At 47.8% G+C, this 13,143-nt stretch overlaps 1 protein-coding gene across 2 annotated transcripts in view; it reads left to right on the top strand.

Moving 5' to 3' along the window:
• Positions 1 to 13,143, top strand: part of LOC115133401 (alpha-actinin-3) — a 39,975-nt gene that overhangs the window by 20,242 nt on the left and 6,590 nt on the right. For both annotated transcript variants that reach the window (XM_065021833.1, XM_029666585.2), the window contains exons 2-15: positions 6,538 to 6,652; positions 6,931 to 7,050; positions 7,491 to 7,577; positions 8,293 to 8,380; positions 8,818 to 8,896; positions 9,336 to 9,417; positions 9,559 to 9,644; positions 10,099 to 10,191; positions 10,528 to 10,758; positions 11,015 to 11,162; positions 11,515 to 11,665; positions 11,837 to 11,945; positions 12,232 to 12,372; positions 12,710 to 12,892. In XM_065021833.1, coding sequence (XP_064877905.1) covers positions 6,628 to 6,652; positions 6,931 to 7,050; positions 7,491 to 7,577; positions 8,293 to 8,380; positions 8,818 to 8,896; positions 9,336 to 9,417; positions 9,559 to 9,644; positions 10,099 to 10,191; positions 10,528 to 10,758; positions 11,015 to 11,162; positions 11,515 to 11,665; positions 11,837 to 11,945; positions 12,232 to 12,372; positions 12,710 to 12,892 — 1,623 coding nt within the window. In that variant the 5' untranslated portion in view covers positions 6,538 to 6,627. The remainder of the gene's footprint in view (positions 1 to 6,537; positions 6,653 to 6,930; positions 7,051 to 7,490; positions 7,578 to 8,292; positions 8,381 to 8,817; positions 8,897 to 9,335; positions 9,418 to 9,558; positions 9,645 to 10,098; positions 10,192 to 10,527; positions 10,759 to 11,014; positions 11,163 to 11,514; positions 11,666 to 11,836; positions 11,946 to 12,231; positions 12,373 to 12,709; positions 12,893 to 13,143) is intronic.

The raw sequence follows: 13,143 nt of genomic DNA, 5'->3' as shown, positions 1-13,143 counted from the left end.
ACACACAGTTTAGCCAGCCCTGCAGACATTGTTACCAGATTTATTTTACACTGCTGTTGAGCGCTGATACAGGAATACTCCTGTCCTGTTATGTTTAAGGCATGAGTGGTTGTGGTATATGGCCAATGTACCACGGCTAAGGGCTGTTCTGGATACAGCCCTAAGCCGTGGTATATTGACCATATACCACAAACCCCAGAGGTACCTTATTGCTACTATAAGCTGGTTACCAACGTAATTAGAGCAGTAAAAATACAATATTTTGTCATACCTGCGGCTGTCAGCCAATCAGCATTCAGGGTTGGAACCACCCAGTTTATAATAATAAAAGGATATCGACGGCAGATGGGGGATGCATCCCTAATGGCAACCCACTCCCTTATTAGTGCACTAGGGCCCATAGGGCTGGTAGTGGGACACAACCAATGGAGTCTAGGATGTGATGTTAGCATTAGTAATCCGGTGGATCGGGGTGACTTTGTTTTGGACTTATATCTAGCTATGTCTTAAAAGGATAGTTCATAATTCTTTGTCAACACAAGCCCATTTTTGATTGTTGGGATTCCACCTAATATGTTCACACAGAGGTGTGTCATCTTAAAGGGATAGTTCACCACCAAAATTAAAGTTAGCCAGACATGTCATGTCCACTTTTCTGAGAAACTGGTTTGAACTGTCCTTTAAAGACTGTCATGTGCTTGTAGGCAATTTCTACCTGACACTTCTACCCTCTTCTCTATTCTGTTTCTTTGTTATTAAAGGTCCCAATGCAGCCGTTTTAAGCTCAATATCAAATCATTTCCGGATAAAAATGAAGTACCTTCCTGTGATTGTTTTGCAAGAATTTTGCCAGGACTGTCTGGGAGTGGTCTGAGTGGGAAGGGTAAAAGTAGCTGTTATTGTCAGAGAGGTTTGGAACTCTCTTTCTTATTGGTCTATTAACTCATTTACTGCATGGTGATCAATGTATTTATAAAGCCCTTTTTATATCAGTTGTCACAAAGTGCTATACAGAAACCCAGCCTAAAACCCCAAACAGCAAGCAATGCAGGTGTAGAAGGCTGTATCACAACCGGCCGTGTTTGGGAGTCCCGTAGGGTGGCGCGCAATTGGCCAAATGTCGTCAGGGTTTGGCCGGGGTAGGCCGACATTTTCTTAACTGACTTGCCTCGTTAAATAAGGGTTCAAGAAAATAAATAAATAAAAGAAGCACGGTGGCTAGGAAAAACTCCCTAGAAAGGCAGGAACCTAGGAAGAAATATAGACAGGAACCGGGCTCTGAGGGGTGGCCAGTCCTCTTCTGCCGGGTGGAGATAATAAGAGTACATGGCCATTAAGGCCAGATTGTTCTTCAAGATGTTCAAACGTTCATAGATGACCAGCAGGGTCAAATAATAATAATCACAGTGGTTGTAGAGGGTGCAACAGGTCAGTACCTAAGGAGTAAATGTCAGTTGGCTTTTCATAGCCGAGCATTCAGAGGTCAAGACAGCAGGTGCGGTAGAGAGAGAGAGAGAGAGAGAGACTCAAAAACAGCAGGTCCGGGAGAAGGTAGCACATCCGGTGAACAGGTCAGGGTTCCATAGCCGCAGGCAGAACAGTTGAAACTGGAGCAGCAGCATGACCAGGTGGACTGGGGACAGTCAGGAGTCATCAGGCCAGGTAGTCCTGAGGGAGGGGAGAAGGAGAGAGAGAGAATTGGAGGGAGAATACTTAAATTCACACAGGACACCAGATAAGACAGGAGAATTACACCAGATATAACAGACTGACCCTAGCCCCTCGGCACATAGACTATTCCAGCATAGATACTGGAGACTGAGACAGGGGTGGGTCGGGGGACACTGTGGCCCCGTCCGACGATACTCCCGGACAGAGTCAACCAGGCAGGATATAACCCCACCCACTTTTCCAAAGTACAGCCCCCACACCACTAGAGGGCTATCAACCGACCACCAACTTACTACCCTGAGACAAGGCTGAGTATAGCCCATAAAGATCTCCTCCACCGCACAAGCCCGAGGGGGCATATTTTCAGTGATGTCACCAAGCAGGCCAAAACCCCATCCCACCAAAACAGGCAAAAAAAACAGCTCTTACACTAAAAGGGCATTATCATAATTTTCACAATTTCAGAGTATTATTCCAACCTCATAGTGTGGAAATATATATAAAACACAGGAAATCATGTTTTTGACTGCATTGGGCCTTTAAAGTCCTGAATCCCCCTCCTTTCTTTAGTCTCACAAGTCACACAATTGTTTCTGAAATGTGCCAATCTGAGGATGCTAGATGTAACTGCAGGATGTTAGACATAACTACAGGATGTTAGACGTAACTACAGGATGTTAGACGTAACTGCAGGATGTTAGACGTAACTGCAGGATGTTAGACGTAACTGCAGCATGTTAGACGTAACTACAGGATGTTAGACGTAACTGCAGGATGTTAGACGTAACTGCAGGATGTTAGACGTAACTGCAGCATGTTAGACGTAACTGCAGCATGTTAGACGTAACTGCAGCATGTTAGACGTAACTGCAGGATGTTAGACGTAACTGCAGGATGTTAGACGTAACTGCAGGATGTTAGACGTAACTGCAGGATGTTAGACGTAACTACAGGATGTTAGACGTAACTACAGGATGACGTAACTACAGGATGTTAGACGTAACTACAGGATGTTAGACGTAACTGCAGCATGTTAGACCTAACTGCAGCATGTTAGACGTAACTGCAGCATGTTAGACGTAACTGCAGCATGTTAGACGTAACTGCAGGATGTTAGACGTAACTGCAGGATGTTAGACGTAACTGCAGGATGTTAGACGTAACTGCAGGATGTTAGACGTAACTGCAGGATGTTAGACGTAACTGCAGGATGTTAGACGTAACTGCAGGATGTTAGACGTAACTGCAGGAAGTTAGACGCAACTGCAGGATGTTAGACGTAACTGCAGGATGGATGTTAGACGTAACTACAGGATGTTAGACGTAACTACAGGATGTTATAGACGTAACTACAGGATGTTAGACGTAACTGCAGGATGTTAGACGTAACTGCAGGAAGTTAGACGTAACTACAGGATGTTAGACGTAACTACAGGATGTTAGACGTAACTGCAGGATGTTAGACGTAACTGCAGGAAGTTAGACGTAACTGCAGGAAGTTAGACGTAACTGCAGGAAGTTAGACGTAACTGCAGGAAGTTAGACGTAACTGCAGGATGTTAGACGTAACTACAGGATGTTAGACGTAACTACAGGATGTTAGACGTAACTACAGGATGTTAGACGTAACTGCAGGATGTTAGACGTAACTGCAGGATGTTAGACGTAACTACAGAATGTTAGACGTAACTACAGGATGTTAGACGTAACTGCAGGATGTTAGACGTAACTACAGGATGTTTAGTGGTAGTTGCAGGAATGGTTACATGGTAACAGTGGTTGCATCACATTCTTGATGGACAGGTGGTGTCTGGGATGGGAGGAGGATGTGTGTGTGTGTGTCCACCCAGCTGTGCTGAGGGTCATCAGGCCCTCCCACTGTCCCCTCTCCCTGAGCTATGACAGGCATCCAGCAGAATGACTGTGTGTGCGTTTTGTGTCCAGACCAGACCAACACAGGCACAGAGGGTCAGCTCAACAGTTGGAGATGAGCGAGACATAAGAGAAGGGGAGGACACAGGGAGAAGGGGGGACACAGAAGAAGAGAAGGGGAAGAAGGGGGGGGGGGGCAGTCGCACGGAGAAGGGGGGAGATAGAGGAGAAGAGCAGTGACTTCATAGTCATACGAGCGCTCTATAGTTAACCATAGGCATCCCCCGCAAAGACATGTAACCTATGAGATAATGGGTTATTATGGATAATGGTGTGACCCAATGGCCCTTTGAGTCCAATGAATTGGATGTTGTACTTGATGATACAAATAGGGCTTATTTGTGTTTTGAGTTGGATATTTTCCTCCTCATATGTAGTATTTGAAAGACCATGTTTTGTCACCTCACACCATTTTGGGTGAAGCCCCACAGAACATGCATCAAAGTTGAACTGACGTCAACAAAAACCTGTTTCTGTTTCAAACTTCACTTGTTTCCACTTTCATTTATCCTCTCTTGCAATCTGTCTCCTTCCTTCCTCCCTCCCCCTCTCTCTCTCTCTCTCTCTCTCTCCTTCTATCCCTCTTTGACTCTGACAGTTAGCCTTAGGAATCCTGCCTTCTCAGCTGTCCCTAATGGTGTCTCATAGCTACCCGATTTAGCCTCCTTCACCCCCCTCACCTCCACTCCTTCCTTCCCCCTCCTCCCTTCTTCTCTGCTTTCCCCCTCCTTCACCCCTCCTTTTCCCTCTTCATCCCTCCCTCCCCTTCTCCTCCCCTGTTCTCCAGAAGTCTGGTTTGGTAGTCTAGTTAGCCTAGCGGTCTGTGTGGTCTGTATAGGGGGCCTGTCTAAATTGGGTCATGCGTAGCTGTAGGGTGGGGGTTTGTGTGGCTGTGGGGGTATGGGTTTGGGTCTGTAGGGACTGGGGGACACCTGCTGGGACGGGATTGTGGCTCTCTTTCCCTTCCTTCCCTTCCAGGGATGCGTCCCAAATGGCACCCTGTTCCCTATATAGTGCACTACTTTTGACCAGGACCCATCTGGTCAACAGTTGTGCACTATGCATGGAGTAGGAGGTCATTTTGTACACAGGTCAGGGCATTCCTGCCTCCCTCCCTCTGGCTGTCTGTCTGTTCTGCCTTCCTCCCTTCCTTTGCTCCCTGGCAAGCACTGTCTCTCTCTTGCCCACTCGTCTCGCGCCCTAGCGCGTTCTCTTTCTCTCTCGCGCCCTCTCTCTTTCTCTCCGCCTCTCTCTCACCCTCTCTTAAGCACTCTATCGCTCTCTCAAGCAGTTTCTCTTTTTCGGTGTCTTTCTTCCTCTAGCTCTCTCTCCTTCTCTGTCATGGCTAAATGGCTCACAGCTCTGCCCAGTGCCCACCCACACAGAATCGCAATCACACACACACACACACACACACACACACACACACACACACACACACACACACACACACACACACACACACACACACAGCGACTGCATTAATGGAGAACTCTGACCTCTGACTTTGTGTTCTCTCTTCATTACTGATTATTGTAATCTTTGTCTGTCTCTCTCCCTCTCTACACTCCTCTGTAGTCAGTTGTTACGCTTCTGCAGGTATTCTTTTTCTCCAACCCCTCACCGCGGACAGACGTCTATGTTTGCTGTGACCTTCTACGCCCCACACACACACGCCCGCGTGCACACACACAAACACACACACACACACACACACACACACACACACACACACACACACACACACACACACACACACACACACACACACACACACACACACCTTAACCTTGTATTGAAATGACACAACACCTCCCTTATCCTCGAATCAGACCGTTCAGATCAATCATTCAAAGCTGTCAAGGCAGAATAATGACTATCTGAGGTCAGGATGGGTGTGCTACCCGACAGACACACAGAGCAGCGTCGTGATGCTCTAACAAGGTTAAAGATGTAATGGGACATTGCCAGGCACTCTAGGCCTGTAAGAGCGGCCGGGAGAAAGCAAACCGCTTCAGGCTTCACTTTAGATTAGAGCATTTGTCTGTTTATGTTTATTTATGTTGTTTATCGGTGTGGGCCCAGGATTCCATTTGGGGTCTGTTGGTCTCGTCCGGTCACTGTCAGTGAGGCTCAGTCTCTTTCTGTATATTTGAGGGAGAAGATTCACTAATTTATTGCCAACTCTAATCCTGTTTTTTTTCTCCTCCCCTTTCCCTTTGTCTCCCCCTCTCTGTCTCTCTCTCTGTCTCTCTCTCTGTCTCTCTCTCTCTGTCTCTCTCTCTGTCTCTCTCTCTGTCTCTCTCTCTGTCTCTGTCTCTCTCTCTGTCTCTCTCTCTGTGTCTCTCTGTGTGTCTCTGTGTGTCTCTGTGTGTCTCTGTGTGTCTCTGTGTGTCTCTCTGTGTGTCTCTCTGTGTCTCTCTGTGTCTCTCTCTGTGTCTCTCTCTGTGTCTCTCTCTGTCTCTCTCTCTCTCTGTGTCTCTCTCTGTCTCTCTCTCTCTCTGTGTCTCTCTCTGTCTCTCTCTCTCTCTGTGTCTCTCTCTGTCTCTCTCTCTCTCTGTGTCTCTCTCTGTCTCTCTCTCTCTGTGTGTCTCTCTCTGTGTGTCTCTCTGTCTCTCTCTGTGTGTCTCTCTGTCTCTCTCTCTCGCTCTGTCTCTCTCTCTCTCTCTCTCGATCTATTTCTCGCTCTGTCTCTCTCTCTCTCTCGATCTATTTCTCCCCCTGTCTCTCTCTCTCTCTCTCGATCTATTTCTCCCCCTATCTCTCTCAACTTGATCTATTTCTCCCCCTCTCTCTTGATCTATTTCTCCCCCTCTCTCTTGATCTATTTCTCCCCTCTCTCTTGATCTATTTCTCCCCCTCTCCCTTGATCTATTTCTCCCCCTCTCTCTTGATCTATTTCTCCCCCTATCTCTTGATCTATTTCTCTCCCAGACGTTCACAGCCTGGTGTAACTCCCACTTGAGGAAGGCAGGGACACAGATCGAGAACATCGAGGACGACTTCAGGAATGGCCTCAAACTCATGCTGCTGCTGGAGGTCATCTCAGGTGGGTCGGACTCTTGAGTCCCCCTTAAGTCCCTGCTAAGTCACTGCTAAGTCACTGCTAAGTCACTCTTACACACGGTTACATCAGAAAGGTTGACCTCTCCGTCTACAGCGTAGGTTAGGGGAAAAGGACACTCAAATTCGATGGTGTGCGGTCAAATACAGCAGCATCGGAGCTGAAATGGAGAATGGCACAGAGCTTTCTTGATTGAGTGAAACTTCACCAATCATTGTGTGTTGCGGAGAGGAGACTAAAGGGGATGTTCTTATTGTATACAGGTGAGAGGCTGCCCAAACCCGACAAAGGCAAGATGCGTTTCCACAAGATTGCAAATGTGAACAAGGCCCTGGACTTCATCTGCAGCAAGGGAGTCAAGCTGGTGTCCATCGGCGCTGAGGGTGAGACTTCAACATCTTGGTTCCGCTGTCCTTGTTGTTTTCCAATATGTTGTTATACAGTAATGTTGTGGTAATCCCATTTTACAAAACAGTTCTGACTTAGAGGGGCGGCAGGTAGCCTATTGGTTAGAGCGTTGGACTAGTAACCCGAAAGGTTGCAAGGTTGAAACCCCGAGCTGACGAGGTAAAAATCAGTCGTCCTGCCCCTGAACAAGGCAGTTAACCCGCTGTTCCTAGGCCGCCATTGTAAATAAGAATTTGTTCTTAACTGACTTGCCTAAAAATAAATAGAGGCACTCAAGTAAAATACTTTAGATACTTGTTGAAATATAGTGGGGTATTATATCTGAGACAACTCTCAGTAAGCCAGCATAGACTGAGTTTTGGCATGTGCTCCATGTTGCCATGGTTTCTGACCGAACGCTGTGATTGGCTTGCAGAGATCGTCGACGGTAATACGAAGATGACCCTGGGAATGATCTGGACCATCATCCTGCGTTTCGCCATTCAGGACATCTCCGTGGAGGGTCAGTGTGTGTGTGTGTGTGTGTGTGTGTGTGTGTGTGTGCAGGGGTGGAATTGGAAAAAGTTTCCTCTTGGATATGACAAGAGCGAAGAGTTGATCTTAAAAAAATACATGTTTACAACGTTGTTCTTATGCATTTCCCCTCGGGTTTCACCCGCCATAAACACATTCGAACTGCACATGCATTAAGTCACATGAGAACAAATTTGACCTACTTACCCAGCTATCGGACTCCCAGTAACACTGTCTATACATTATCAGTCACTATACAACACTATACATACGCCTGCCATCAAAGCGTTCACACATGAATAGAATTAACAGCCACAGTCGCAGACGCGTCGCGTCGTAGGATCACTGTTTAGACTCGCTCTGCATCTGACACAGTCAAAACCACCATGATACATTAGACACAGCAGTCAGTTCAATATGAGTTACTGTTAACCCATCCGTATTACTCAAGCCTCCGTGGCACACAGACTTTGCATATCCTCCACAAAAAACATACCTCAGTAAGCATTACACACACACACACACACACACACACACACACACACACACACACACACACACACACACACACACACACACAGAGGTCACTAAGCTTGACACCTTAACACCGCAGGGTTATTGGAGCATATTTAGCCTAGTCCTTTAGGATAATACTGCCGTTCTCCTGCCTCCCCTCTCTCCCCCCCTGCCTCCTCCCTGTGTAGAGACCTCTGCTAAGGAGGGTCTTCTTCTGTGGTGCCAGAGGAAGACTGCCCCCTACAGGAACGTTAACGTGCAGAACTTCCACATCAGGTGTGCACAGCGCGCCACCCTGTGGCCAGGATGGGAAACTACATCCATTCTTGCACGCGGATTCACAGAATCATGTTGAGAAGATATGAATTGGGAACTCTAATTCATAGTTATGGCTGTTGCTTGCACCTCTCTTAGCCTGAGTGCCTGTCTGTTTGTGCTATCATGCCAACTCCTTGTCATTCACTGTGACATTTGGCATGACAATTCCATAAGGAGTTGGCAAGAGACCAGAAACAGACTAGCGACCAGGCTACATCTCTCTTTCTTTTGGGATTGTTTGTAGTATTATTTACTTTATTATTTTACTTTCTCTTTACTTTCTTTTATCTTTTACTTTCTCTTCATAATCCTAATGTGTTTCCTCCTCTCCTATCTTCTCTTTGTATCATCCTCTCCTTTCCTTTCCTCTCCTCTCCTGTGGGTGACTGATTCAGTTGGAAGGATGGCCTGGCACTGTGTGCCCTCATCCACAGACACAGACCTGACCTCATTGACTACTCCAAACTGAGAAAGGTGCCCCCCCTCCTCCCTTCGCTCTCCTCTCATCCCCCATCCCCTCTTAGAGTGCACAAGGGTCAACACCTGTCGAGAGCCCCTTACTATTTTATTTGATTTCTCTATACCTCTGTTCCCTCTTTTTTCTCTCAAGAACTCTATTGTATAAGTTATATATATATATATATATATATATATATATATAAACACATATACATGACTACATTGCTTTGGATTAAAACGTCCGCTAAATGGCATATATTATTTAAAAAATATATATATATATATATTTTTTTTTAAATAATATATGCCATTTAGCGGACGTTTTTATCCAAAGCAACTTAGTCATGCGTGCATACATGTTTTGTATTGGTGGGAATTGAACCCACAACCCTTGGCCTGTGTCTTCTCTCTGTGTTCATGTAAATCTCTTTCTCTGTCTGTGTGTCCCTAACAGGATGACCCCATCGGTAACCTCAACACTGCCTTCGAGGTGGCTGAGAAGTACCTGGACATCCCCAAGATGCTCGACGCTGAAGGTGAGTCCATATTTTTTTCAATCAGGATTTCTGTAAAACCAGGCAATTTTACAACCCTACCGTTCGTCTCTGACGACTCTCTCCAGTGATTTCACTGGGGTTGTATTGTCCCTGAGCTCTCCTCCCTGGTCTCTCCCTCAGACATTGTGAACACCCCCAAGCCTGATGAGAAGGCCATCATGACCTACGTGTCCTGCTTCTACCACGCCTTCGCTGGTGCTGAGCAGGTAACTCACTGCCTCTGCTCCACACTGCCGCAAAAACATTGAATACAATGCAATGGAAAACAATACAAAATCAGCCATCTTTCTAAGGTCCACTGTCTCTGTCTTAACGTTTGTTGTTAATATCTCTCTCTCACTTTTGTTTTCTCTCTCCCCTCCCTCCTCTCTTTCTCTCTCTCCCTCTCCCCTCCCTCCTCTCTTTCTCTCTCTCCCCTCCCTCCTCTCTCTCTCTCTCTCCCTCTCCCTCCCTCTCTTTCTCCCTCTCCCTCTCTCTCTCTCCCTCTCCCCTCCCTCTCTCTCTCTCTCTCTCTCTCTCTCTCTCCCTCTCCTCTCTCTTTCTCTCTCTCCCTCTCCCCTCCCTCCTCTCTCTCTCTCTCTCTCTCTCTCTCTCTCTCTCTCTCTCTCCCCTCCCTCCTCTCTTTCTCTCTCTCCCTCCCCCTCTCTCTTACTCACCCAGGCTGAGACAGCAGCTAACAGGATCTGTAAAGTGCTGGCTGTGAACCAGGAGAATGAGAAACTCATGGAGGAGTATGAGAAGCTGGCCAGTGAGGTGAGTGTGAAGGGATATCATACTAGCCTGCTAACTGTTCCTGTAGGCTGTTCCTGTAGACTGTTCCTGTAGACTGTTCCCGTAGACTTCTAGTCATTGCGCTAATGCAATGATGTATTATGAGAGGTTATATACTGTATGGGACAGTTTCCTGGACACAGATTAAACCTTGTCCTGGACCAAAAAGCTATTTCAATGGAGATTCTCCATTTAGCATGCTTTTTGTGTTTGGGAAACTGGCCCTGAATGGGACCTGTGTGTTTTTTAATTGAAGTAACCATCCAGCCAACTCTTCTCCCCCTGACCTCTAACCCCTGACCTCTTACCTCTCCCTAGTTGCTAGAGTGGATCCGCAAGACCATCCCGTGGCTGGAGAACCGCATGGCGGAGCAGCAGATGAAGGCCATGCAGCAGAAGCTGGAGGACTTCAGGGACTACCGCCGCATCCACAAGCCTCCCCGCGTCCAGGAGAAGTGTCAGCTGGAGATCAACTTCAACACCCTGCAAACCAAGCTGAGGCTGAGCAACCGGCCCGCCTTCATGCCCTCTGAGGGAAAGATGGTCTCGGTAGGTGACGTCACACACACCCCGTCTGAGGGAGTGACACTGTCCTGGCAGCCCTCTCGACTTCATACCCCGGGTTCTTCATTAAAAAACACAGCTAATTGACTGTGGTGTGGTTCAAAAGAGTTTTGAGAATAACCCCCTGGATATCTGACTGTTCCACCAACATTACAAGACCCAGTATAGTCAACCAACTAACTGACATCCATCTATAATACTACCCATGTTATACCCCACCTTCGTCTCTCTCCTCCCCCAGGACATAGCCAATGCATGGAAGGGTCTGGAGCAGGTGGAGAAGGGATACGAGGAGTGGCTTCTTACTGAGATCAGACGTCTGGAGAGACTGGACCACCTGGCTGAGAAGTTCAAGCAGAAGTGTTCCCTGCACCAGTCCTGGACCTCAGGTAATAACAGAGCGAGTGAGAGAGGGAGGAGAGGTGAGAGGGGTGTGTAGAGCAAGAGGGGAGGAAGGGCAGGTGGGGGGTAGAGAGAGAGGGGCGAGAGGCGCGGTAAAGGGGATATCAATTTTGAATTGTAAAATCCACTTTGAGTCAAGCCCCTACAGTACATCAACTTTCAACCCTCAGACGTCATGCGCCACAGCGCTCACAGGTGGATGGGGATGGAGAGGTAGAACGGAGAGGAGAGGTAAAGGGGATAGAGAGATGGGGTTTCGAGAGGTAAAGGGGTTAGGGAGGTAGAGAGCGAGAGGTAGAGAGCGATAACGACTGAGTATTAACTGTGTCTCTCCCCCAGGTAAAGAAGAGCTGCTGTCCATGAAGGACTATGAGTCGGCCTCTCTGATGGAGATCAGGGCTCTGATGAGGAAACACGAGGCCTTTGAGTCTGACCTGGCCGCTCACCAGGACCGAGTGGAGCAGATCGCCGCTATCGCCCAGGAGCTCAAGTAAGGAGGGACGGAGGGAGGGATGGTGAGAGGGAGGTGTGTAGGACCGGTGGGAGGAGGGAGTGCCGGTAGAAAGGATAAACGTGAAGTTGTAGAAAAAAAGGGATTGACGTACAGTGTGTAATTGGAGACGTGATACTGATCCGTGTGTTTTGCCCGTCTCTCTCTCAGTGAGCTGGACTACCATGACGCGTCCTCTGTGAACGCCCGCTGCCAGGGCATCTGTGACCAGTGGGACAACCTGGGTACGCTGACGCAGAAGAGGAGGGACTCCCTGGAGGTACTGAACAGACACCGTAATATAATCATATTGTATACGTCGCTTAAGCGGACGCTTTTGGTTGGAGAATGTGATCCCTGCAGGAACTGAGCACACGGCCTCTCACCAACTGAGGCACCGCGAGCCAGGAGACGTTCCAGGTCACCTGTCTCAGGAAAAACTCCTGTCCCTTCCAATAACACCTAGTGGTGGTCACATCAAGCCATTACATGTGCTACTGTGACTACTTAGCAGGGATGGCTTCACACTGTATAGGGATGTTACATCTTGTCCTGGTCTTTCCTAGCGCGTGGAGAAACTGTGGGAGACCATTGACCAGCTGTACCTGGAGTTCGCCAAGAGGGCGGCGCCCTTCAACAACTGGATGGACGGAGCCATGGAGGATCTGCAGGACATGTTTATCGTCCACAGCACCGAGGAGATCCATGTACGTGTGTGTGTGTGTGTGTGAGCGCGTGTGTGTGTGTGTGTGTGTGTGTGTGTGTGTGTGTACAATACTTAACATTAACGGTCGGATGGACTCTCGTTTCTCTCTGCATTCCCTCGCTCTCTCTCGTTATTTCCCATATCACTCCATTCTCACTCCTTATTCCCCCCCCTCTTCTCGTTATGTGACACACACCACACCCTTTGATCCTCTCTATCTCTATCTCTATCTCTCTCTCTCTCTCTCTCTCTCTCTCTCTCTCTCTCTCTATATATCTCTCTCTCTATCGCTCCTTCCCACTGTATCCCTCCATTCTCACTCCTCCTCTCCTCTCCAGTCTCTGATTACAGCCCATGACCAGTTCAAGGCCACCCTACCAGAGGCTGATAAGGAACGCATGGCCACCATGGGCATCCAGAGCGAGATTGTGAAGATCGCTCAGACTTACGGCATCAAGCTGTCAGGAGTCAACCCCTACACCAACCTCTCCCCCCAGGATATCACTAACAAGTGGGAGGCGGTGAGTACAACACACTCTGGGAAGCCAACAGAGAAGCTGAAATGGTTTTCTATTTGAACTGTATTTCCTTCCCTGGCTAGGTTTCTACACTCTAGATTGTCACAGGACAAGTGTCTCTTGACTACAATCATTGTTTCTGTAGTGTGTATTTTTTCTCACACTCTGCGGCTGTAAGTTGCTTCATGTTTTAGGGTTACACCTTAGAGCAGGGCTTTCCGACCCTGTTCCCGGAGAGCTCCTTGTACCCTCAT

The sequence above is a fragment of the Oncorhynchus nerka genome, linkage group LG8 (genome assembly GCF_034236695.1).
Source record: "Oncorhynchus nerka isolate Pitt River linkage group LG8, Oner_Uvic_2.0, whole genome shotgun sequence".
NCBI lineage: Eukaryota > Metazoa > Chordata > Actinopteri > Salmoniformes > Salmonidae > Oncorhynchus > Oncorhynchus nerka.
The sequence above is the reverse complement of the archived record's forward strand: the minus strand, read 5'-3'. Positions and strand labels throughout refer to the sequence as shown.